Source organism: Marmota marmota, unplaced genomic scaffold (genome assembly GCF_001458135.2).
Source record: "Marmota marmota marmota unplaced genomic scaffold, marMar, whole genome shotgun sequence".
Classification (NCBI taxonomy): domain Eukaryota; kingdom Metazoa; phylum Chordata; class Mammalia; order Rodentia; family Sciuridae; genus Marmota; species Marmota marmota.
This window is the reverse complement of record NW_026000005.1, coordinates 35,724,572-35,751,985: the sequence shown is the minus strand read 5'-3', so window position 1 is coordinate 35,751,985 and position 27,414 is coordinate 35,724,572. Positions and strand designations below refer to the sequence as shown.

The window sequence follows — 27,414 nt, the reverse complement described above, 5'->3', positions numbered from 1 at the left end:
TTTTTTTTTTTTTTTTTTTTTTTTTTTTTGTGGTACTGGGGATTTAGCACAGGGGCACTCTAACACTGAGCTACTCTCCAGTCCCAGCCCTTTTTATTTTTATTTTTCATTTTGAGATAGGGTCTTGCTAAATCAGTGGCTCCAAGTTTCCTTAAATTTGTGATCTTCCTGTCTCAGCCTCCCAAGTTGCTGAAATTATAGGGATGTGCCACTATGCTCAGCTCTAACTTGATCTCTTTTCAAAAATTTTTTCAACAAGTGAATAATCTTAGATCTCAGAAAACTTACACTGAGGCCACAGATTGTGATTGGTGACATTATCAGATTCTAGACCACTGTATTTTCCATCCTCCCAAGTAATGAGCCTAATAAGATTTCTCCTGAGGCCTTTTTAATGATGCCTTTGTTTCCAGTGTATTTGTTAAGCTGCTTTCTAAAAATTAAGTTTTTTTTTTTTTAACAAAAATTTCACATGAGTATCTTTTATTGGAAAAAGCTAGTCTGAAATTTAATTGTTGATTCTATATATATTTTTTAGGTTTATTGGATACATATAAGACAACTGCTAAGCACTTGTTGAGAAGGCATGATTGTAGAATGTGGTACAGAGGGGTGATGGTTTAAAATGTAAAAAGTGAAGGTATATAATATATATGCATGTATAATATATATGGTGTGTAATGTATATTCTGTATGATGACCTGTCATATTTTGTCTTTTTATTGGAGGTTAATTCAAAGTGATAAAGACATCTTATTTGTAAAAATGATTAAGATGAAGTAAACAACTAGATACTATATATTTATGTATATTCAACCTTGTGTGGTACCTCTCAAGTGCTTTATGACTACAGTAGTAATAAGTTATTTATACTTAAAATCTTGAGTTATTTCGTCTCATTAGAAGAATTTTGAAGCAAATGATTTTTTAAAAAATGCCTAAATTTGGTTTGCAAATGGTTTATTAAATACACAAATTTATTAAAATAAAAGAATGAGCATATTCGTTCTAGATAGGAACATTTGGGAGAAAAATCATGTTAGTGCAAAGCTACCCTCAAATATCATGTGAAAATTTCCAGATTGGTGTGAAAACCAATAATGAGCAAAAACTGAAGTCATAAGGCACAAGTCAAGTATTGAGAACTGGGCTTCAAAACCAAAATGAGGCTGGGAATTGTGACTCCACTTAGAAGATATGAAGCTGGGTATCTAGAACAACTCTCTGAGCTAATAAATGAGAGCAAAACATTTCTGTATAACTACCTGTTGTTGGACTTTTAATTTGCTGCTTACTGATGCTCTCTGAATAGGAAACAAAAGATTCAAAAATGGGACTTACAACAAATGGCATCTGCTTCAGTGTTACCTATATGGGGGCAAGAATTAAGAATCCAAAACATAAAGTCCTGTGTTCAGTAGAAGACAAGGCAGAGGCAGTTACCAAGCATTTGGTAAAAAGAAGATCATGGAATGCAGTAGAGTGAGGAAGTGATCTGTATAAATAAAATTAATAAGATAATTAAGTTGGGCTTCTTGATCTATCCTCCATATCTTCTGAGTATTACAGGAAAAAAAGATGAAGGAGAATAAAGGCAAGAAATAGAGAAATAATGGATAAAAATAATGAAAGTCCTCACATTGAAAAACCTCCACAAATGCCAAATAACAAATATTCTTTTAAAAAATCATTATAGAAGATGGTGGCTAAATAAAAATTTAAAAGAAAATAATGACCTTTATAGAAGAGAAAGTCAGATTGACATAAGCAACCATAGGAATAGAAGACAGATGGTAACAGATTTATAGCATAAAAATTCTATACCAAGTTCAATTACAATTGAAGAACATAGACAAAAGAATGTTGTTTTTAGATATGCAAAAACAAGGAAACTAAACAAAGGAGTAGAAAAAATAAGTGAGCCAGGAAGTTTAAAAAGCATATTTTAAAAAGCTAACTATTTTTAGCATGTTTGTCTAATAAGTGCATGTGGTATAAAGTTCAAAAGACATAGGGTATATACAGTAAAAAAATATTTCTTTCCTATCTCCTAGTTTTCATTATTTCTTTCCAGAAGCAACCACTGTTAACAATATCTTTTTGAGGTTATTCTATGTATATAAATACATTTTGATAGTTTTTGTGAAATGGGAATTGGTAGGATTAAAAGTAAAGAATGAATAAAATATTGGACAATGAGAAGAAATACAAGAGGGAGGAAGGGTACAGAGATATTAAAACATTTAAAGTTCCTTATTTATGAAGCAGCTGCAGTTAAGTTAAATAGACACATTAAAAAAAGATTGTGGGCTGGGGTTGTGACTCAGTGGTAGAGCACTCGCCTAACATGTGCGAGGCCCTGGGTTTGATCCTTAACACCACATAAAAATAAGTAAACAAAATAAAGGTATTGTGTCCAACTACAACTAAAAAATAAATATTAAAAAAAAAAAGTTAAAGATTGTTTCTTCTCTCCAAGGTGAAGTACTAGGGACTGCTTTTATCTTCTCTCCTGAAACAGCTAAGAACTTGAGACATTGGTTATCAAAGAATGGACCATGATCCCCTGAGAGATGCAAAACAAATGAAATGAATCTTATGACTGCCCCAGCTTACTTCCTAGAGGTTCCCAACTCATAGCACTGGGTGAGGGAAACAGGCAGAGCCCTGTGCTCTTCCTACATTGAGGAAATGAACCTGGGAGTCCAGGGAGGCCAGCTGATTAGAATTTACACAGCAGAGTACCAGAGGGGACAGAGCTTCACAAAGAAAGAATTGCAGAGATCTGTAGAGGATCTTCCTTGAGTATTTAGTTGAATAATGTTTGTACCTTGTTTGGGGCTGAGAATATCCAAGGTTAGGGAAAGAACCACTCAAAAAAGATGTAAGGAAGGGGGCTGGGGTTGTGGCTCAGTGGTAGAGCATTCGCCCAGCACATGCAAGGCCCTGGGTTCAATCTTCAGCACCACATAAACAATAAATAAATAAAGGTATAAAAAAAAAAAAAAAAAGATGAGAGGGGCTGGGATTGTGGCTTAGTGGTAGAGTACTCGCCTAAGATGTAAGGAAATAATACTTGATGTTCACAATAAGCTAGGCATAATTTCTGTTCCTAGTAGCAGCAGTTTGAAAACTAAGAAAGGTCTTGACTTGTTAGTGAGGAAAACTATCACTAGACCAATTTCTGTTCTGGTCCCACAAACTAAACCTTAAAAGCAGGACCCTGAAAGACTGTTCCCAGAAAGTTAACCATATCCCAGAACAGAGTTAAAGAATGTTTGTAGAAATATGAAATATCCATCACCTAAAAATGTAAAATTCACATCTACCTGCCATCCAAGAAAACATTAGTAGACATTCAAACAAGCAGGAAAATATATACTCTAAGGAGGAGATTCAATAATACTGACTCAGAAATGACATAGATGATAGAATTAGTAAACAGATATTTATATTCTGTATGTTGAAAATAGAAGAACAAACATCAAATAGACAGAAGATACCTTTTTTTTTTTTTGTACTGAGGTTTGAACTCAGGAGTGTTTAACCACAGAACTACATCACCAGCCCTTTTATATATATATATACATATACACACACACACACACACACACACACACACACACACACACATATATATAATTTTAATGGACACAATAACTTTATTTTATTTATTTTTATGTGGTGCTGAGAATTGAACCCAGTGCCTCACATGTGCTAGGCAAGCAATGTACCACTGAGCCACAACCCCAGCCCCCTTTTTTTATATTTTATTTAGAGACAGGGTCTTGCTGAGTTGCTTAGGGCCTTGCTAAGTTGCTGAGGCTCCCTTTGAACTCACAATCCTCTGGCCTCAGCCTCTGAGCTGCTAGAATTATGGGCATGCAACACTGTGGCTGGCAGAAGATATCTTTTTTAAACCTTAAAATTTTAGATATCAAAACTATAATGCACTTGAATGGTGTGACTCTACTTTGTACAACCAGAGACATGAAAAATTGTGCTGTGTATGTACTATGAATTGAAATGTATTCTGCTGTCATGTATAACAAATTTGAATAAATATTTTAAAAAAAAAACAAAAACCCTATAATGGGGCTGGGATTGTGGCTCAGCGGTAGAGTGCTCGCCTATAACGGGCATGACCCAGGGTCGATTCTCAGCACCACATAAAAATAAAGGCATTGTGTTGTGTCCATCTACGAAAAAGATTCTCTCTCTCTTAAAAAAAAACAAAAAACCTACAATGCAATTTGAAAAATACACCAGATTAACAGCAGATTAGATAGTGCAAAAGAAAAGATTAATGAATTTAAACAACAATAATAGAAACTATCTACTGTGAAACAAAGAGGGAAAAAAAAGACTAAAATATTAACAGAGCTACAGTGAGCTGAGGAGCAGCTTCAGGTGGCCAAATTATTTTTTAGCTTTAGGTGGACACAATATCTTTGTTTTACACTTATGTGGTGCTGAGGATGGAACCCAGTGCCTTCTGCATGCTAGGAAAGCGCTCTACCACTTGGCCATAACCACAGCCCCCCAAATATATCTCTTAAATTAGAGTCCCCAAGGAGGAGAGAAAAAGTGAGAAAACAAGTATTTCAAGAAAATAATCTAAAAGATTTTAAAGTTTACTGAATAATATAAAACCACAGGTGGAAGAAACCTCATAAAGCATACTGAAAGCTATATCAAGTACAGTATAATTAGTGCTTAAAACCTGTGATAAAGGAAATCATTGTAAAGATACTGGAAGAAAAAAAGACATTAAGGGCCTGGGATTGTGGCTCAGCTGTAGAGCACTCGCCTGGCATGTGGGAGATCCTGGGTTTGATTCTCATTACCACATAAAATAAATAAATAAAATAAAGATATTGTGTCCAACTATAACTAAAAAAAAAGTATATAAAAAATAATAACTTAATTGAAAAAAAAAGAAAAAGACATTAAGTATAGAAACAAAAATAAGCAGCCGGATGCGGTGGCACATGCCTGTAATCCGAGCGGTTTGGGAGGCTGAGACAGGAGGATTGAGAGTTCAAAGCCATCCTCAGCAAAAGCAAGATGCTAAGCAATTCAGTGAGACTCTGTCTCTAAATAAAATACAAAATGGGGCTGGAGATGTGGCTTAGTGGGTCAAGTGCCCCTGAATTCAATCCTGGGTTCCCCCGCACCAAAACAAAAACAACAACAACAAAAAATAGTGCCTAATGCATGGCCTAGCCAGACAATAATTAATTTGGAGCAACTGGTTTTCCTTATAGGAAGGTAAATCATGAAGCTAGGTGTGTTGATGCTCACCTGAAATCCCAGCTAGTTATGAAGCTGAGGCAGGATTATGGCAAGTTCGAGGTCAGCTTCTGCAATTGAGCAAAATCCCTGTGTCAAGATTTTTTAAAATGGAAAGGGCTGGGGATGTGGCTCAGTGGTAGAGTACTTGCCTACCACCTGAGAGACTCTTATTAGTCCCCAGTACCATGAAAGGAAAATAAAGTAATTTGTATTCTTTTCTCACAACATGACAGGTAAATGTGAATTAAAGACTTAAAGAGAGGAAAACCAAATTTAAAACTTTTAGAGAAAATACTGATAAATATTTCTGTGAGCTTATGGCACAGGATGATTTCTTTTAAAACACACACAAATCAAAGCCATGAAAGAAAAAATAAATTTCACTACCAAAAACTTTTAAACTTAGATATATGATAGACAAAGGATTATTGTACAGAATATGTAAAGAACTACAAATCATTAAGAACCCAGTGTAAAACAAAGTATATAGAAAAGCATTTCAAAGAAAAAAAAATATAAAAATATGTTCATTGTTAGTGGTAGTCAGGGAAGTGCAAAATAAATAACATCAAGTTCAAGTATCACTATTCTGTTTAAAATTAAAACTAATAATAAGCAATGGAGAAGTGAGAAAATAACAGTTCATTTTGGTAGAAATATAAATTGCTTTTGGCTTTTTGGAAAACACTGTATCTAAGACAATTAAAAATACCTTGAATATTTCCACTTATAAACATATAAACTAGAAGTTTTTCTTAAGGAAATTGAGTAGGAAATGTTTGTTGTGTTGGTACCAGGCAGAACTATACCTTACAGGGGCAAGAAACTGGGCTTTACCATTTGTTGCTCCACAAACCCAGAGTCAGATTGGCAGGAAAATAGATTTTATTCAAAGTCAGCTTTGAAGGAAGATAGAAACTTTTTTGTTTTAAATTTCCGTCTTTGGAAAATTCAAGAGCCAGGAAAGCTTTTATAAGAGGCAGCAAAGTGGGACAAAAGGCATGTGCGGATTTAATTATCCTGTGCTAGACAGGCCACAGCAGAGGGCAGTTCCTATTCTTAGCTTCCATGTCATCCTTCAGAACCAGGAGAGGCAACTCTTCAGCCTTTACTCTCAGTATGAGGAAATACAGGATGCTATCGGGAAGTTGTTCTTATAGAAGGACCCTTAATTTGTCTGTTTCAGTGTTGCTATTTGTAATTGTGGAAGAAGTTGACTCCCTAAATCTGTCCAAGACTAGGTAAACTAATGTGTGATATCTCTAAAATGGATAAAAGTGAATAATAAAGTATAATTATATAGTTTTAGTGTAATTATATAGTTTTCCTCAAGCCATTAACTTGGATTATTTTGCTTATGGGTTAAATATATATAGTATTATAAACCTCTTTAGCTCTCTCTCTAATTCATATTTATGAGTTTCCCCTCCAAGTGACTTTAATTACCATTTTACCATTATTACCCTAAGTTTAAGATTTCTTCCCCTAGATAGTGACTTCTTTGAATCTACTGGAGTATGGTAGTAACTTTCAAATTTTTATTTTGCTTCTTCCTTATTTACTTTTTTTTTTAAAATAGGACTGTTTCAAGCCAGACTCCCTCTGCCAAAAGAAGTTTGGGATTTCTTCCTCAGCCAACTCCTCTTTCTGTTAAAAAACTGAGGTGTAACCAGGATTACACTGGCTGGAACAAACCAAGAATGCCCCTTTCCTCTCACCAACAGCAACAACTGCAGGGGTGGGTAATTTTTCACTTTCTGTTTTATAAAATAATTCAATTGAATTGTGCTGTTATAAAAAAATAATGAAAGGAGTCACATTAATTATAGCTCTAAAATATTTACAAATTAGATCACTTATGAAAGATTTCACACATCCATAAGAAATGTTGAGTCCATTATCTGATCTCCAGATGATTTTTTGAAGTATATATAATTTACTTTTTAAAGGCAAAAACAAAGATTCTCCAAGCTCATACACTGCCTCTTAGTACTGATATACTTTCAATGTCGATTTTAATGTATTCTCTTCAGCACCTTTATGATTATATTTTTGTTAGACATAAAAAATGAGATCATAATATAACTGAAATAATGATAGTAGCTGTCACACCTAAAGTGTTTATTATGTGCCAGATTTTGTATGCTAAGGGTTTAGTCCTTTTTTCTTTAAACCCTTTCAACGGCTATGTCAGATAGATATATTAAAATTCTGCTTTTATACATTAAGTAGCTAAGGTTTAAGAAAGTTAATTAACTTGTTTAAAGTGATGTAGTCAATAGGACAGCAGTGTTAAATCCAGGCAGCTGGACTCCAGTTGAATTCTTAAGCATTGTGCTATATTGTTTGTTCTCTAATTTTTCACTGCATAATAATCCTTATGTATTAATACAGAACTTTAAACTATGTTAGTATGCATTTTAAGTTTCTCTGTTTTCCAAATATAATCCAAGATAGAATGAACGTTTATATGTGTGTATGTGTGTGTATACACACACATACACACATATGTTTTATAGTACTTCATGAAACTTTTATAGGATAAATTGTTGAAATTGTTAAGACTAAGGAAAGCTGTTTTATTTATTCATTTATTTTTTATTGGGGATTGAACCTCGGGGTGCTTTATCACTAAACTACGTCCCCAGCCCTTTAAAATTTTTTATTAAATACAGTGTCTTTATAATTTGCTTAAGGCTTTGCTAAGTTGAGCATTGACGGGTATCTTCAACTTAGCAAAACCAACCCTATCTCAAAATAAAAAGGGCTGAGGATGTAGCTTAGTGGTAGGGTGCCCCTGGGTTCAATTTCCGGTACCAAAAACAGTGTTCAGGACGAGGGATTCCTTTTTTAAAAAAATATGAGTAGAAAACTTCCAGGTCTTCAGGATAAAGGAGGCTACCTAATTTTAGAGTTCCTTACAAAATCTGTTTTTGTTTGTTTGTTTGTTTGTTTTAAAGAAAGCCATGAAATCAATGAGGAGTGCAAAGAGGAGCACACATGATACATGCTTTGGCATTACCAGGAGACAGTAGATCTTTAAATTACCTTCTAAGTAGATATGCAAGCAAAATTCCTGTGTAGTGTTCCTGTTTCTGCTGTCTAAGCTTGTAAATATTGAAAGAGACAAGAGACTGAAGTATTTACATGAAAAAAACATATACGAGGGGAAGACTTATGAAACCTGAAGAAATCATTCTCAGAAAGGGAAAATTAAATATTAACTACCCACATACTAAATTTAGATTTCAATGTTGGTAGTTGTTTAAGAACATTCTTAGAAGCTGGGTATGGTAGTGCACACCTGTAATCACAGCAGCTTGAGAGGCTGAGGCAGAAGGATCTTGAGTTCAAAGCCAACCTCAGCAACTCAGCAAGGCCCTAAGCAAGTCAGCAAAACCCGGTCTCTAAATAAAATTTTAAAAAGGGCTAGGGATGCAGCTCAGTGGTTAAGCACTCCTATGGTCAATCCCCAGTACCAAAAAAGAAAAAAGAAAAAATCAAGCACAAAACTAAATATCAAAAAGGTACCTTCTACCTAGAAACTCAAAAAATCATATTAAGAGACTCTTGGGTCAAACAAACAAATTGCAGATATTCTGAAAATGAATAAAATTGGAAATAAAGTGTAATCATCAGAGAAAAATTAGTGGTGGGAATACATAAGTATACAGTCTTAAACCAAAGACCATCTGTATATATCAATGCAAATAAAAGATTGAAAATAAATCAATTCTGAGTTCCAACTGAAAAAATAACAAACCAAAACAAAACACAAAGAAGGAAGTAATAAAAATGAAGAGAGTTGCATGAAATGGTGAACTGAAAAGCAGTGAGTCATATTAACAAATCAGAGTCCATAGTCCCCAACTTACATTGGTTCAATTTAGTATTTTTTTACTTTAAAATGGTACAAAAGTGATACATATTTGGAAGAAACTATACTTCAAATTTTAAATTTTGATCTTTTCCCAGGCTAGCAATATGTGACACTATACTCACTCCTGTGATACTGGGCAACAGCAATGGCAACAAACCACAGCTCCCAGTCAGGCGTGCAGTCTGAGGGTAAACAGCTGACACTGTATAGCTGTTTGTTGCTCAGCTGTGATTTTTGGTAGGTTACATGTATTTAGTGCATTTTCAACTTATAAATATTTACAACTTATAATGGTTTTATATGGGATATAATAAGCCATTCTTAAGGCGCATCTGTGCTAGTTACTTAAAAAAATGATGAAATAGATAAGTCACTGGATTTTTAGACAATATAGGAAGAAGGGAAGCAAGATAAGAAATGACAGGGGGAAATAATTGTTGATAAAGAAGAAATTTAAAGAATCATTTGAGACTATTTTGTACTTGGCAAAAAGAATTTCAAGTGGTCCTGGGTTATAGCTCAGTGGTAGAGGGCTTGCCTCGCCTGTGTGAGGCATTGGGTTTGATCCTCAGCACCACATAAAAACAAATAAACAAAAATAAAGATATTGTGTCTATCTAAGCTAAAAAAAAATATTTTAAAAAAAGAATTTCAAGTAAATGGATGGAACTGGAGAATATCCTGCTAAGTGAAATAAGCCAGTCCCCCAAAAATCAAAGGTTGAATGTTCTGTCTGATATTTGGATGCTAACCCATAACAAGGGAGGGTTGGGAGGGGAAGTAATAGAAGTTCGTTGGATTAAACAAAAGAGGAGTGAAGGGAAGGGGGTGGGGTGGGAATAGAAAAGACAGTAGAATGAATCGGACATAACTTTCCTATTATGTTCATATGTGAGTACATGACCAGTGTAACTCCACATCATGTTCAACCACAAGAATGGAATCAGCATCGTAATGAGTTACACCCTCATTTATGTATAATATGTCAAAATACACCCTATTGTCATGTATATCTAAAAATTAAAAATAAAAGGATTTTAAAACTTAAATGAAATGTATTTTACCAAATTGATCCTTCAAGATAGAAAACTTAAAACAGTTTATATGGAAAGAAATGAAACTTATCAAGGAGCTTCCTCACATAAAAAGCACCAGGTTGAAGTGATTCACAGGAAATTTCTGTGACATGTTTAGAAATCACAGAATCCTAGTGCTACACAAATTATTTCAGAGCTTAGAAATCGAGGAAAAGATTCCGGTGCTTACTTTTCATGAAACAGGTATAACCAAACCTATTCAAGAAGCACAAAAAAAGTATAAATATCACTCATAAATATTGCTGCAAGAAGTCCTAATGCAAGTCCTTTGGATGCAAGGCAACTCTACCAACTGAACTATACCCCCAGCCTTGAATTGTGGATGCTAACCCATAACAAGGATACTTACTATTTTTACTTCTGTTTAATGTTGTGTTGGAGGTATTAGTCAATGTAATTAGATATGGAAAAAAGTAGAAGCATAATAATTGTAAATGAAATACCTAGAAACCATAGTGAGTCGATGTTAAAGTAGCTTAAACAATTAAAGTATTTAGCCAGATAAGCAGGACTGAAAATTAGCAGGCATGCCAATACAAATAACCAGTGTGAAGATGTAGAAAGAGAAAATCCAATTTACAGTAGCACCAAAAAAGAAAAATACTTGGGAATAAACTTAAGAATTTTTCAAATTGGGGAAAATTACAAAGTACTCCCAAAAGACACAACAGTAAATTGAAATCCATAGAAAATATCAATTATTCATGGTTAGGACATCTTAGCATATCAAGGTACATAGTTATCGCTACAGTAAATTTAATGTGATCCCAGTAAAAATGCGGTCAGCTTTTTTATGAAGCTGTAGTAATTGATATGTTTCTGTGAAAAAAATTCATATGGAAAAATAAATACAGAAAAATAGTAGGAAAATGCTGAATAGAAATAGGAAGAAGAATAGTCCTACCAGATATTTTAAGATAGTATCAATTCATTATAATTAAAACAACTTTGTACTAATGAGTAAGTAGATGGGCTATCGAATAGAATAGATAGTCCTGATTATAGGAACAATGGACTTTATTAAAACATTAGAATAAATATGCAGTCATTTTGAAAAATATACAGATACATCTTTTTTTTAGGTACTGGGGATTGAACTCAGGGGCACTTGACTCCTGAGCTACATCACCAGCCCTATTTTGTATTTGATTTAGAGACAGGGTCTCACTGAGTTGCTTAGTGCCTCTCTTTTGCTGAGGCTGGCTTTGAACTCTTGATCCTCCTTCCTCAGCCTCCTGAGCTGCTAGGATTACAGGCATGCGCCACCACTCCTGGCACAGTTACATCTTTCTGGTGAATAAATTCCAAATGAAACAGTTCTAAGCATAAAAAATTAAACTCTTCAAGTACTTGGAGAAATTTTTGGCAAATTTTTATGTTATCTTAATGTAGGGGAAAGGCTTTGTAGATTTGATTCAGGATCAAGATTCAGTAAAAGACTGATTAATTTGATTATATAAAAATTAGATTTTTTTCATGGCCAAAAACAAAGGCAAATGATAAATTGAGAATAAATACTTGCTATAAATATTATATATAAAGGGCTGATACCCTTAAATACAAAAAAAAAAAAAAGGTATAAATTGAGGTGAGAGAAAGGTAATAATTTAGCCTAATGGCAAGTATCTAATTTTCAATTAGATGAAACTAAATTATCATGATATTATAATGCAGTGGTTCTCAAAGTGGTTTTCTCCATATTGGTAGTGTCAGCATCATCTAGTAACTTGTTAGAAATGCATATTTTTGCACCCTTTCTGTCGAGACCTACTGAATTAGAGTCTCTGGGGTGCCATCCAATAATGTGTAGTTTTTAATAAGCCCTTTAGTGATTCTGATGCATGACTAACTGGAGAACCCCTTGGTACTATTGCACTACACAGACTTTAGGAACTGCCCACGCTATACTGAATGTACCTTAAATACTATTTTTTTTTTTTCTTTCAGATTCTCCAATTTGGGAAATACATGCTATATGAATGCTATTTTACAGTCTCTGTTTTCACTTCAATCATTTGCAAATGACTTGCTTAAACAAGGTATCCCATGGAAGAAAATTCCACTCAATGCCCTTATCAGGTAATTGTTACATACATTCTTTAGTAACCTCTTACCTTGTTGATTATAGAATAATGGAATTTTAATGCTTAAAATTTTATATGCTATTATACCATCTAATGTTTTGTAAGACATGTTAACCTTGTCTCTTTTATTTTACCAGACGCTTTGCACACTTGCTTGTTAAAAAAGATATCTGCAATTCAGAGACCAAAAAGGACTTACTCAAGAAAGTTAAAAATGCCATTTCAGCTACAGCAGAGAGATTCTCTGGTTACATGCAGAATGTAAGTTAGCAAATGGTTTTTAAATATTTCAGAGATATGGGAAATTGTAATTATTTTAGTATTTAACCTGATTTTTGTTTTAAAATGTGATTTGGGTAGTGTGATCATCATGGATTGAAAAACCTAAGAAGTTATAAGGTTCTGTATGATTCTTCTTGTTTTATCGTATTTTAATATATAGGTGTGGTGTGCCAGTGAAAAATAACCTTATTTTAGCAAAGTGGAGAGTCATTCATTCATTCATTCATTCATTCATTCATTCTAATGCAACTGAATAGTAAAGAATATAAAATCTATTATTTTTATTTTTACTTGTAGTTTTGGGTTAGGGTTAGGGTGAGGTGAGGTTTGCAGTGCTAAGATCAAACCGAGGGCCTTATGCATGCCAGACAAGTGTTCTACCACTGATCTACACCCCAAGCCCTTTTCATTTGTTTTTCTTCACACAATATGTGCCCTAAAATCCTTATTAGAATAAATCTGACCTTGTTCACATACTTCTCTTTCAGGTGCTTATATGAATCACATTGGTAGCAAACTGGCTTTTTTTTTTTTTTAATTTGTAGATGGACACAAAATACCTTTATTTTATTTATTTTGATGTGGTGCCGGGGATTGAACCCAGTGCCTCATGCATGTTCTACCATTGAGCCACAAGCCTCACGGTTTTTTTTGTTTTGTTTTGTTTTTAATCTTGAACTGACATTTTATTTTATTTCTGGTACTGAAGATTGAACCCCGGGCACTATACCACTGGGCCACATCGCCAGTCCTTTTATAGACAGGGTGCTTTGCTAAGTTACTGAGGCTGGCTTTGAACTCGTGATTCTCTTAGCCTCCCGAACTGCTGGGATTACAGCCGTGTGCCACTGTGCCAGGATGACAAACTGTTTTTATTATTAATAAAAAAAAAAAAGTTTTGATTTGATGACAGATGTTATTATCTTCTTACAATGTTATTATTATCTTCTTAGGATGCTCATGAATTTTTAAGTCAGTGCTTAGACCAGCTGAAAGAGGATATGGAAAAATTGAATAAAACTTGGAAGACTGAGTCTATTCCTGGAGAAGAAAATTCATCAGATATTTCAGCTACCAGAGTATACACTTGTCCAGTTATTACTAATTTGGAGTTTGAGGTTCAGCACTCCATCATTTGTAAAGCGTAAGTAACTTCTGAGAAGACTTCTTTCTCTTAATTCTTTATGGCAAATAATAAAACTTTCTTTTGATGTACCAAATGCTATGAATTCTTATCTTCCTTTCCACATCAGGAAGAAAGCATAAACCCACAGAGTATACAGAACCTTTCTTAAGTCATTATCTTTCTATAAAAATGTTTGGTGGGGTAAGAATTGAAGAGAATTCCAGGCTAGGCAGTGGCACACAGTGTGGCAACTGGTAGGAGGTGGGAGATAAGCATCTAGCTGTTTCCAGGTCTTTGGCATGTGGCCCCCACAGACAGCTTACAACATTGCAGTTTGCTTCCCAACCAGCAAGAGCACATCTCACTCAATCTTCCTCTGTTTCTGCCCTCTAGACCCAGATTAAAAGGGCTCCACACAGATAATATGTATTAACTCAAAGTTAAGATTAATAACCTTAATTTTAAGGTTTTGCAAAATTCCTTTTTTTTTTTTTTTTAATTTTTTAATACTTATTTATTAGTTTTCGGCGGACACAACATCTTTGTTTGTATGTGGTGCTGAGGATCGAACCTGGGCCGCACGCATGCCAGGCGAGCATGCTACCGCTTGAGCCACATCCCAGCCCCTGCAAAATTCCTTTAACGAAATAGAGTAGCATCACCATGGGAGTGATAGCTCATGGTTGACAGGAGTTTTACGACTCAAAGGATATGGAATTTTACAAAATCAGGTTTCACCTTAGAACTCTACCTGTCAAGTGCCATTATGTGTATCTGCAAGTATGATGCCAAAGCTGGTGTTTTAAGTAGAAAAACTTGACCTCTTTGCCTTATGCTGTGTACACAGGAGTTCTAGAAAATTAAGAAACCGCACCCCTCCCCCTTTCTTTTTTGCCTAAGTTTTAAAGTAGCTGTTGCTCAATTATACTGCTTGCTCACAGTTGAGCTACTTTTGTTTTATTCTAAATAAATTGTTTCTTTGGTGGGGGAGGGGAGCTTTTATTGTCAGGAAAGCATTCAGCAAATTTTTATTGAATGAAAACTGTTCTTATGCCCCAGTCTTCAATTGTGGCAATAGGGAACTGAGCTGCAAATCAAAATGCTGATAAAGAGGACCAGTGAAAAATAGTTAGCTAAACTAAAAAGAATCAGTTTAATTTCGAGTAAATTAAATAGGGTGTTTTGATCTCTGAGCTCTTTTTTTTTTTTTTTTTTTTAATTTATAAAAATATATCCAGCCAGGCACATTGGTGCACACTTGTAATCCTAGTGGCTTGGAAAGCTGAGACAGGAGGATCGCAAGTTCAAAGCCAGCCTCAGCAACGGCAGGGTACTGAGCAATTCAGTGAGATCCTGTCTCTGAATCAAATACAAAATAGGGCTGGGGATGTGGCTCAGTGGTTGAGTGCCCTTGCATTGAATCCTCAGTACCCCAAAAAAGAAAAAAGTTTGTGGGTTTTTGAAAACATAAAAGTTTAAAGTTTAGTATTTTAAGAAAGTACTTAAATATTACAACTAAGATTGTTTTCTGTATTAATTTAATAAGTGTTAAAATAAGCATAAAAAGGTCTAAGTGTTGTCTGTTACTTATGCCTGCTCTTAGTGTGTCAGTTTTATTTTGCAGGGGTGAAGAGTGTTTCAAGTATATTTGTATCTTTATATTGCTCTAAATACACATATTTGTCCCCTTTTATTGTTAACAGATGTGGAGAGACTATTCCCAAAAGAGAACAGTTTAATGACCTCTCCATCGACCTCCCTCGTAGGAAAAAGCCACTGCCTCCTCGTTCGATTCAAGATTCTCTTGATCTTTTCTTTAGAGTAAGTAAAATCTTTTGTATTTTCACATAAGTAAATTTTATATATCATAGGTAATTGTTTTTAAAGTTGGTTTCTTCAAGGCAAGAGTTTCTATCAAATTATCTTCAGGAAAAACAAATGAAGAATATGTAACATTTGTTTTATAAAGATAAATCTATAGTTCATTGAAGAAGAAAATTGGTTAAGTAGATTATATATTTAAGTCAGTAGCAATGTTTTAAACAACCTTAGAAGCAGTTCATTATTTGTAAACATTAAAGCATTTGAAGTGAAATGCTACAATTTGGTAACATGAATTAAATATGAAGATACTGTATAAAAGTTGAGTAATGAAAAAAAGTGTTTTTGCTTTTCATTTCATTTCCTTAGTTTGTATGTGTACCCTGATGAGAATAGGAAGAAAAAAACTATGTTTATCCAAAAGTGTAGGTAAACTATACACTGGTACACTGTCACAGATAGAAAAGTTCTGGGGCTTGATCAGACCTGTTACATAGAGACATTATAACTAGAGAACTTTGCCAAGATCTCTTTATCTATATAATATGGTCCTTATTTTGTTGCAGCAAATTGGCAGGGTTGTCTTTGTAAGATTTAAAAAAAGAAAACTATTCTTTTAACATGAATGTTCATCTCCTCCCAAAGATAAATTCTCTTTTTTTTAATATTTATTTTTTAGTTATAGTTGGACACAATACCTTTATTTTATTTTATTTATTAATTATATGTGGTGCTGAGGATCAAACCCAGAGCCTCACACATTAGGCCAGAGCTTTACCGCTGAGCCACAACCCCAGCCCCAATGCTCTGCTTTTTTGTTGTTTAATCTTTCTGTACTGTTCCTGTTGTAATCATAGACTTAAGACTTTCCTGTGTATCTTATCCCCATTTTTTTAAGGATTTCTTGTTTCAGTTTTCTCTAGGTAATGATATCCACCCCAAACTTTGTTCCATTTAGAGCAGTTGTTCTTAGTGGGCTGTCACCAGAAGATTGAGTTCCATTATAAGGGGTAGAATTACACCTTACAGACCATGAACTCCACCAAATCTGAAGATGATCTTAACGCTGCTATAGCCATATGTTAAAATCTGGATATACTCTTGGAAGCGACTCATGTGTATCCATGAGGAAAAGTTTGAGAATCTGCTACTTAAGAGTCAATTTACTATCATAAACTGAGATGTTTCCTTGGTAAAGACGGAATTAGGAATTCTGAAAGAGGACATGATATTATAAGATGACTATATTTTAAAGATTAAGTCTTAATTTGGTACGTCTTATGGGTCAAGACTTAAAATTTAAATTGGTTCAGAGTTGTCCTTCAACTGAACTAGTAAGACTAAAGAACATGATTTGCATTGAATGAGCTAATGGGATTCAATTTCATCCTTCTTTATTTTTGTCTCATCTTTTTGTAGGCAGAAGAACTTGAGTATTCCTGTGAAAAGTGTGGCGGGAAGTGTGCTCTTGTCAGGCATAAGTTTAACAGGCTTCCTAGGTAAGCCCTTTAATTACCCTTTTAAAAGTAAGTGCTTTAGCTGGGCGCGGTGGCGCACACCTGTAATCCCAGCGGCTCCAGAGGCTGAGGCAGGAGGATTGTGAGTTCAAAGCCAGCCTCAGCAAAAGCAAGATGCTAAGCAACTCAGTGAGATCATGTCTCTAAATCAAATACAAAATAGGGCTGGGGATGTGGCTCAGTGGTTGAGTGCCCCTAAGTTCAATCCCCAATACCCACCACCCCAAAAAGTGCTTTATAAAAATACATAATTTTTAAAAAATATTTTTTAGTGCTGGGGATGTGGCTCAAGCGGTAGGTAATGTGCTCGCCTGGCATGCGCGGGGCGCTGGGTTCAATCCTTAGCACCACATAAAAATAAAATAAAGATGTTGTATCCACCGAAAACTGAAAAATAAATATTTAAAAATATGTATTTTTTGGTTATACATGGACACATATCTTTATTTTGTTTATTTATTTATTTTTATTTAGTGCCAAGGATCAAACCCAGTGCCTCACATGTGCAAGGCAAGCGCTCTGCCACTAAGCCACATCCAAGTACTTACAAATAGAAGTGAAATGTAGGAATGAATTGGTGAGAGGTCAGCAAGCTAAGATGTGAAGGTTAGAAAACGAGAATACCCTTGCATAAGAAAGGAGGGTGGTTTGGAATGGTTAAGAAGAAAGGGTCTTGAGAGTTCCAAGAAGATGGCAAGAGGATGCAGCTGGTGAGACTTAGAAGTGATGATGGAGACTAGCTAATAGGTTTTTAATTCAGTAATAATATGTAACAATTGGGCAATTAGCAAGAATACAGGTAACATAAATGTTGGTGGTGAGGATGTTGGGGGAAAGTTTCACTCATACATTGCTGGTGGGTTTGCAAATTGGTGCAACTACTCTGGAAAGCAGTATGGAGATTCCTAAGAAAACTTGGAATAGAACCACCATTTGACCCAGTTATCCCACTCTTGGGCATATACCCAAAGGACTTAAAATAGCATATTCAGGTGATGCAGCCACATAGATGTTCATAGCATCTCCATTCACAATAGGTAATGTATGGAACCAACCTAGGTACCCTTCAACAGATGAATGGATAAAGAAAATGTGAGATAGATACACACACACACACACACACACACACACAGAATGGAATATTAATTAGCCATTAAGAAGAATGAAATTGGGCTGGGATTATGGCTCATTGGTAGAGTGCTTGCCTGGCATGTTCGAGGCACTGGATTTAATCCTCAGCACCACATAAAAACAAATAAACAAAACAAAGCTATTGTGTCCAACTATGACTTAAAAAATATGTTTAAAAAAAGAAGAAGAAGAATGAAATTATGTTATTTGCTAGTAAATGTTTGGAACTGGAGACTATATTGCTAAGTGAAATAATCCAATCCCAAAAAAACAAAGGTCAGATGTCCTATCTGATATGCAGATGCTACCACACAACAAGGGGAGGGGAGGGAAGAATGGAAGTTCATTGGATTAGACAAAGGGGAATGGGTGGGTAGGAATAGGAAAGACTGTAGAATGAATTGTACATAACTTTCCTATGTTTATGTATGAATGTACAACCACTGTAACTCCACATCATATTCAATCACAAGAATGGGATCCTAATTAGAATACGTTATACTCCATGTGTGTATGTCAAAATATGTCATGTATATCTAAAGTTTAAAAAAATTAATAATATGTAACATTTAGTTACAGCTTGAGTATCCCTTATTCAAAATTTTGGGACCAGAAGTGTTTCAGATTTTGGAATATTTGCATGTATGTAATAAGATCCTTGGGGGCAGGTCCCAAGTCTAAGTGTGATGTTCACTAACATTTCTTACACATTATATACATGAAGGTAATTTAAACAACATTTTTAGAATACCTACATTTTGATTGCATCTTGTCAAATGAGGGCAGATGTGGAATTTTCCACTGTGGGATTATTTCAGTGCTATGAAAATTTCACATTTTGGAGCATTTTTATTTTGAATTTTCAGATTAGAGCTCTTCAACCAGTAATTTGTTATTCTTTGTTGTGCTATAGTTTCCCTTTTTTTTTTTTTTTTTTTTTTGCTATCAGGGATTGAATCCAGGGGTGCTCAACCACTGAACCACATCCCCCAGCCCTTTTTACTCATTTGTTTTTTGACAGGGTCTCACTAAGTTGCTTAGGGCCTCGCTTAATTGGTGAGGCTGGCTTTGAACTTGTGCTCCACTCGTCGCAGCCTCCCAAGGCACTGGGTTTATAGGCGTGTCCCACCACAACTGGCTCCCTTTCTTATTCCATACAGTCAGTAAAAATCTGCTTGCAGACACATACACACATGTGTGTGTGAAAATAAAATGGAAAGAGTAATTTTGTGCAATTTGTGCATTACTTTCTCTGAGCATCTTACAAATTATGTTGGGCATGGTGGCTGATGCCTTTAATCCAAGTAATTTGGAAATCTAAATCCCAGTGATTTGGGAAGCCAAGACAGGAGACCACATGTTCAAGGCCAACCTCAGCAATTTAGTGAGGCCCTGTCTCAAAAAGTTAAATGGGTTGGGGATGTAGCTCAGTTGGTAGAGTGCTTGCTACACATGCACAAGGCCCTGTGTTCAATCCCCAGCACCACAAAATTTTTAAAAATTAAAATGGGGATGTAGCTCAGTGGCAAAGCACCCCTGAGTCCAATCCTCACTATCAAAAAAATTTTTTTTAAATAATAATAAGTTAGTAAGTTTCTAATCATAAAATAGATTTTCTGATTTGGGAATGAAATTAACTTACAGTGTATTAGCACTATATAAAGAAACATAAAGCAAAGCTAGTTACAAAAAATTAGTGTGGTTGCAGGACAGCTTTTAGTTCTTTCTAAAAATAGAATCAATCATAAACAAGGTTATTATTAACATTAAGTATTTATGCGGCTCTTTGCCTCCAGAGTGCTGTACTTTGTTTTATTAGCTTCAATTTTCTGTGTGGGGTTTCTGGAACTCAGACCCTAGAGACTAGTTCTTTTACATTCCTGATCTATTTCTTTCTAAATAATAAGTTGTTTCAAAGAAATTGCTTTTATAAATCATAGCAGTATTATTGTTTTGATCATAGTCAATATTTTTTATCCAAGAGACTTTGTTTTTTCATATTTGGGGTATTTAAAGCAAGAGGGAGGGAGAAAGAAATCTTAAGGCAAAAGATTGATTGTTACCAGCTGTCACTAACAGGAAAGCAGCAGACAATTAAAAGACTTATTTGACCTCATAAGTTTCCCATTCTCTTTTTTTTTTTTTTTAAATATCTATTTTTTTTATTTGTAGTTGGACACAATACCTTTATTTATTTTTATGTGGTGCTGAGGATCGAACCCAGGGCCTCACACGCACTAGGTGAGCACTCTACCACTGAGCCATAATCCCAGCCCCAGTTTCCCATTCTCAAACTGTTTGGTCTTTCAAATGGAAAAGACAACATTGAGAATTTTTTTCATTGTTTTTTTTTTTTTTTTCCCTACTAGAACACCTGTATTAAAGGTTAATTCCAAATGTACATGAAATAGAAGATTCTCTAATGATTAGACTTGTTCTATTTTTATTCAGTCTGTCTCATCTTTGCAGATGATTTTGACTATCATCTTCCTGTTTTATATTGCCTTTTGTTTTGGTGAGGATTATTGAAATTATAGTTAAAATACTTGATTTTTGACATTAATTTGGGTTTCTTCACATCAGTCATATCCTTGTGTTCTTTCACATTGTAAATTTGAAGATCATCAATTTAGCATGGTTTTTAAAAATATTTTTTAGTTGTAGGTGGACACAATACCTTTATTTTATTTACTTACTTTTATATGGTACTGAGGATTAAACCCAGTACCCTCACACATGCCGGGCAAGCACTCTACCACTGAGCCACAACCCCAGCTTAGCATGTTTTTTTTTTTTTTTTTTTAAAGAGAGAGAAAGAGAGAAATTTTTAATATTTATTTTTTAGTTTTCGGCGGACACAACATCTTTGTTTGTATGTGGTGCTGAGGATCGAACCCGGGCTGCACGCATGCCAGGCGAGCGCGCTACCGCTTGAACCACATCCCCAGCCCCCTAGCATGGTTTTTTAAAGACACAATAACTTAAGTCTACAATTTTTTGAATTTATGGCTTCTGTGAAGAAGAGTTATAAACAATAGAAAGGACACAATTTTCCATAAATCAGACTTTTTTTTTGTCTTGGACTGAAGTGTTTTTTTTTCCCATAAGATTTTTGAAATTCAATTTCTAAAGTTCTTGTGGGCTATGAAATGTATCTAATCCATCAGGCAGATATTACATTATGTATGAGAGATGGAAAAGGTTACAGCAATGATAACCAAAAAGAACTAAATGTTTCTAAAGAGCTAAAAGCCTTTTCAGACTCACAGACTAGATATGGCATGCAGATGTTTTGTACAATTTTTGGTGGGTCGAAAAAATTTTGTTTCCCTCTTAGCTTCCTCAGAGAAAATTATTCTGAAATTAGAGACTTATTATAAAAAGTCGTCTTGAAATAATTAATGTACTATCAAATGTAAGGGCTATGTAACATTTCAGTTTAATAGATATTATTTTACCACGTGGCTATACAACACTTATTCCATTTAAAATTAGTGAAATAAGCAGGGATTTAACCCAACATCAATAGCAACGTTTTATTTATTGCTATTTTTTTCTAGGAGAATTATATGTATTTTACTCAAACCTCCTTAATCTACCATGTCCAGGTTTTGTTTTCATTTGTACCTAGCCCAGACTCTGACACATGGCAGGTATTTACTGAATGTTCTTTGAAGTATTTAGTTGGGCCAAATGTGCTGAGAATAATAAGCACACAAGGCAAGCGCCTTACCACTAAGCTAATTCCCAGCTGCAAATGCATTCTTAGTTTGTCCAATGTGGTTAGAGTGATCTCTTTTAAGCTATAAATACTACCTGTATTATATATGAGTCAATAGAGTCATCATCTCCTGTTTTTTTAGGGTCCTCATTCTTCATTTGAAACGATACAGCTTCAATGTGGCTCTCTCACTTAACAACAAGATTGGGCAGCAAGTCATCATTCCAAGATACCTGACCTTGTCATCTCATTGCACGGAAAATACAAAACCACCTTTTACTCTTGGTTGGAGTGCACATATGGCAATGTAAGTCCTTCAGGGACAACGTCTTTACTTTCTCTTTTGAAACGTACTTTAGTATCTAATCAAAAGAATGACTGAACACATGACTCCTACATAAAATCAGACTAAGGAGGAGATTTTAATTTTGCTTTATTTTGGAATTTTAGCATTTAATTGCCTGATTGAAGTAATTGAAGAAAATGCCTAAACAAAATTATTCCAAGTTTATTAGTTACCTTTCATAATGGGTACTTTTTTAGGGAATGTTTCTATTCTAAATCACTTGAAGACCATTTGATACATAGGGGAATTTAAATCAAATTTGGCTGGTCATAAGTGTCCCTGAACACTAAAATACTAATTTCTCAGTTCTTTTCCTGGATATTCTGTTTCAGTAACTCTGAGATTAGGCTTGGGATTCAGTATTTTTAATAAATGCTTTATCTTACTCTTTGGGACATGCAAATTTGAGAAACCATGTACTCAGTGTTAAACTGGAGCCCCCAAAATAGATGATGCCTTCATAAATGTAAATTGTCACCAATGTAAAGAACGTCAGTGGTTCCTAGAAATTTCTCAGAAAAGAAATCACCTTTAGGTTTTGCTTCATTAAAGCAATGCCAGGAAAACCTTAGGACTTCTCAGAATGTCATGTTCTTTTCTGAATACCTTTTTACTTTGAAGCCTTATACTGTAGTTCTTTTCTAGGTGGTAGAATCATAAAGGTCTAGAACTTAGAGATGAGAAGGATTTTTGAAATTTTATCCAAACACTTAATTTTGCATAGGAGATCCAAGAAGATAAAGTGGTTTTCTAAGGTCCGTTTGTAACTGAAAAGGCTGTTTCTTGACTAGGGTATAGACATTTCAGAAAGTGAATGAACATTTGTTAATATGAATTGATGCAGTTATATAAAATATATTTCCCTTTGGATTCATAAGTTAATACAAGTTTACACTAAAGTCCCCAAGAGTCTACTAATAAAAGCAGGTGCCCAGATTGTCTTAGTAATTTTGGTTTTTCTTCTCTTTTGGCTTTAATTTGGAGTGGATGTATTTACTTGGTGCAAACTGCCCTCTGCTGGTAGAGCTATTATTCTTTCTGGCAGTAGTAGTGTATCATGCCATAAATGTTGATATTTATGATCACTGGCCTAAAATCAGGCTTTGGACAACTTCCTTCACTTATCTGTAGGCAAAATAATATTGTGGTTCTGAACATTAAGTGAGGTAATAAACCTTTAGTTCTTAGTACTGTACTTGACTCCTAATAATACTCAATGAGAGCTATTGTTATTTTATTGCTTAAAAGTAAAGAAATGAAACAAGGTAATTTTCCCTGCCTCTTTCGTATGCATTGTGTTTGACTTCATTTCAGAGCTGTTTATTTAGATTATTAGATCAGAGAGATGGAGCCTAGAGATGGTATTCCATTTATTCTCTTGGCCTCTGTTGCTAATAATCTTTAAAAAAGCATTACAATTGTTTGCTTTTCAAGAGTATATATAAGAGATTGTAGTATAGAATAATTCATTTTATAAGTTAAATATATATCTTTAATAATATAATTATGTACATTATATATTTTCTAATTTTCTGATAGTTCTAGACCATTGAAAGCCTCTCAAATGGTGAATTCCTGCATCACCAGCCCTTCTACAACTTCAAAGTGAGTTACATTTCTTGTGTACCCAAAATTTGTATTTTTAAGGATTTGGCTTATCCTAATATCTGAGATTGCCCCCCATTGTTTCTCTTTTTGCATGTTAATTGCTCTGTATTACCATACTTCCAAAATTTTTCTAAATCTGGTTTAGCATATAGCTTAGGGTAAAGACTTTTTTTAACTTTAAAATAAATTTAAATGATTCTCTTAATGTTTTAAAACTTACCATTTGTTAATATTTAATATTTTCATCTTAAAAATTCTAAAAATTGTTAGTAAAGGATTTTAAGAATTGAAGAGATAAAATAAAGCCTGTTGGTCTAAGGCCCCACTTCCTCAAAGATAGGCACGGGATTACAAATATCTTTTACCTGTTGCTAGCTAGCCTGGGACTTCTTGTTCTTGACACTGAGTAGGAAGAATTTTGAAAGGAGACAGGAGAATAAACATGCACTAGAATGTAGCTATTCTGCAAATGCTTTGTTTTTTGTTTAGGGCCAAAAATTTGTCCTAGGATGGAAGCAAATGCTTTCTTCTTTCTTTTTATTGAAATTATACTCCTCTAAGATTTTACTAGAACCACAGTTCCTGATTAAACAATTCCAATTGACATAGTTGGCATTGACTTTAAAATTTGTTTTTCTGAAAATTTGATGTCCCAAAGTACTTTTAGAAGAGAGACACATTTGTTGTTTAAGGGCTTTGGGGGGTGTTATATAACAATAAAATGACATTTGGGAACTGCTCTTTTCTTTTCCTCCCGTTAATTATTTTTCAGTGCAATTAAAACCAGATGACTAACATGACTAGAAATCTGAAATGGTACCGATATGAATACTCTTGCCCGTTTCTCAAGATACAAATGAGCATACCACTTGGCTGCTTAGAAAGTGAGCAAGTGATGCATTTAAAGGATGAATATTTTTCATTGCTACAGGCAAGCTGCCTTCTGTAAATATAGTAATTTTTAATGGAATGCACTCCTTATATACTAAAAGTGATGTACCAAATCACTATAATTGCAAGAAACAGATGGTTTCGTTGGACATCATTGTACCTTGGCATGTCATCTGTTCTCCAGGGTCTGTTTGGTATGAAAATTTGAAAGATTCAACAAAGAATGCTTAGGCCCTTGAAGACCTGTCATGCCGATCAAACTTAAAAGAGGCTGAGTTACGAATCAGAATACCATTGGTTCCTCCATGATGTCCTGTATCACATTTGGCTCTGGGTAAAATAGTAATCAGGTGTCATCCTCATTCAGCAAAATGTTTTATTTGGATGAACAAATTAAAAGTTCAGGTTTCCTTAGTGAGCATTAAATCAGAAATGAGAAATTAAGAAGCTGATTGGCTATTTGTACCTTAGGCTAATTGGCTATTTCTATGTTCTATGAAAAACACTTTTGAACACATGGTGTGAGGATGTTCAAGTGTTCAGGCTAGAGTGCAATGATATCCTGGCTGCTCTCAGCGACAGACTACATGTGGGTTTATCACTGACCACTTGCCTCTTTTCTTTGATCTACATTGCTATGCAATTCTTCTGGTTTCCATTGTGGCCTCTTATTTCTTGGTGCCATCATTCTGTAAGTTTATTTACAGTTTTCACATTTAGATTAATTGCATTTTCAAATGTTCATTTTACATTTCTTTAGTATAGCATATGAATTTATCTTAACCTCCATTAAAGAAAGTTTTTTGACTTTTATCACTTTTTCCTTTAGTTTATTTTCAGCTTACCTAGAAGACAATACAGTAACACCTTACTTATCTGGTATCATTGAAGAATGATTGGTATTCCACATAAATCAATTTTCATATAACTGAAGCTTTAAGCATTTACCTTTAAAATTTTTAGCTTTTTTTTTTTTTAATATTTTTTGAGAGAGAATTTTTTTAATATTTATTTTTTAGTTTTTCGGCGGACACATCTTTGTTTGTATGTGGTGCTGAGGATCGAACCCGGGCCGCACGCATGCCAGGCGAGCGCACTACCACTTGAGCCACATCCCCAGCCCCTAGCTTTTTTTGAATAAAATATTTTCTAAAATGTTACACTTTACTTATATTCTTAAATACACTGAAGATAATTTTTAATATATCTTAATGACTTAGAATCAGCATTATGAGTGTCAGTTATTACACTGTGTTTTCATGTTATACTGCCATCAGAGGCTCTTAATTATTATAAGACCCTTTACCTTTACACTAAATAGTTTTATAGTTTTGGGGGTTTTTTGTGGTTATTCTCTCTCATTTCTTGATGAACTTGGTTACAATATTTTACAAACCACTTCATGGAAAAGAAAGGGTCCCTGTATATGTGTGGGCTTTCAAACTACCTTCCTCAGAGCAATTTTTTTTTTTTTTTTAGTTTGGAATTTCTCTGTTCTGGAAGGTAAAGATTGCCAGAAATCTGACCTACAGATAATTGGATAAGTGGAATGTTACTGTTATTTCAAAAGTGCATAGGTCAGAATTTAAAAGATAAAACATTAGTCCTCATGCACTTTGTTGTCAAAAACATTTCTTCATTGTTATGCCTGCATGAATTCAGTAGACTACTTAACTATAAAAATAAAACTTCATTAGGAGTTGATCAAAACAGAAACAAGGCACAAAGTGATTGTCTTAGTGAATATAATAGTACAAGAATTATCCAGTTTTCAAAGCATGGCTCTTTAGGATTGGGTCAAAGGTAATGCTTAAATTTATACCTCTTTTGGTATCTTTTTTTCTCCTTTAAATAATTTTCCATAATGGAAACCCTTTTTTTTTTAATTTATACATCAAAAAGAATTTTAAAAAACAGATGTTTGTCAGACTTTTTTTTTTTTTTTTTAATTACAGGAAATTCACCTTCAAGTCCAAGAACTCCTTGGCTTTATGCCTTGATTCAGACAGCGAGGATGAACTAAAACGCTGTGTGGCCCTCAGCCAGAGACTTTGTGAAATGTCAGGCAGTGAACCACAGCAGGAAGACCTGGAAAAAGTAAGTAATTTTTCATTAGAACATCTCACAAAGATTTGTATAGCTCTCAATGTGAAAAAAGTGCCTTCTATAAGTAGCATTAGCAAACTTAAGAAATACACAAAATAGATCTCAAACTTACTGTCTCTGTCCAGACTAATTTCTGTGGGGAGGGGGTGGAGTACCAGTAATTGAACTCAGGGACCCTTGACCACATCCCCAGCCCTATTTTGTATTTTATTTAGAGACAGGGTTGTTTTGTATTTTATTTAGTATTTTATTTAGGTTGTTTTGTATTTTATTTAGTGCCAAGTGTTGTGGCACACGCTTATAATTCCAGCTACTCAGGAATCTGAAGCAAGAGGATTGGAAGTTCAGGGCCAGCTTCTGCAACTTAGTGAGGCCCTAAGGACTTAGTGAGACCCTGTCTCAAAGCATTAAAAAAAAACAAGGGCTGGGGATGTGTTTCAGTAGTTAAGCGACCCTAGGTTCAATTCCCAGTGAAAGAAAGAAAGGAAGGAAGGAAGGAAGGAAGGAAG

The 27,414-nt window shown here is 34.5% G+C and overlaps 1 protein-coding gene across 1 annotated transcript in view; it reads left to right on the top strand.

Moving 5' to 3' along the window:
- The window catches only part of Usp37 (ubiquitin specific peptidase 37), an 85,850-nt gene that overhangs the window by 34,660 nt on the left and 23,776 nt on the right, over window positions 1-27,414 (top strand). The window contains exons 9-18 of the mRNA XM_048808993.1: window positions 6,482-6,536; window positions 6,875-7,033; window positions 12,220-12,351; window positions 12,494-12,617; window positions 13,592-13,782; window positions 15,468-15,585; window positions 17,005-17,084; window positions 22,097-22,261; window positions 23,840-23,905; window positions 26,755-26,896. Coding sequence (XP_048664950.1) covers window positions 6,482-6,536; window positions 6,875-7,033; window positions 12,220-12,351; window positions 12,494-12,617; window positions 13,592-13,782; window positions 15,468-15,585; window positions 17,005-17,084; window positions 22,097-22,261; window positions 23,840-23,905; window positions 26,755-26,896 — 1,232 coding nt within the window. The remainder of the gene's footprint in view (window positions 1-6,481; window positions 6,537-6,874; window positions 7,034-12,219; window positions 12,352-12,493; window positions 12,618-13,591; window positions 13,783-15,467; window positions 15,586-17,004; window positions 17,085-22,096; window positions 22,262-23,839; window positions 23,906-26,754; window positions 26,897-27,414) is intronic.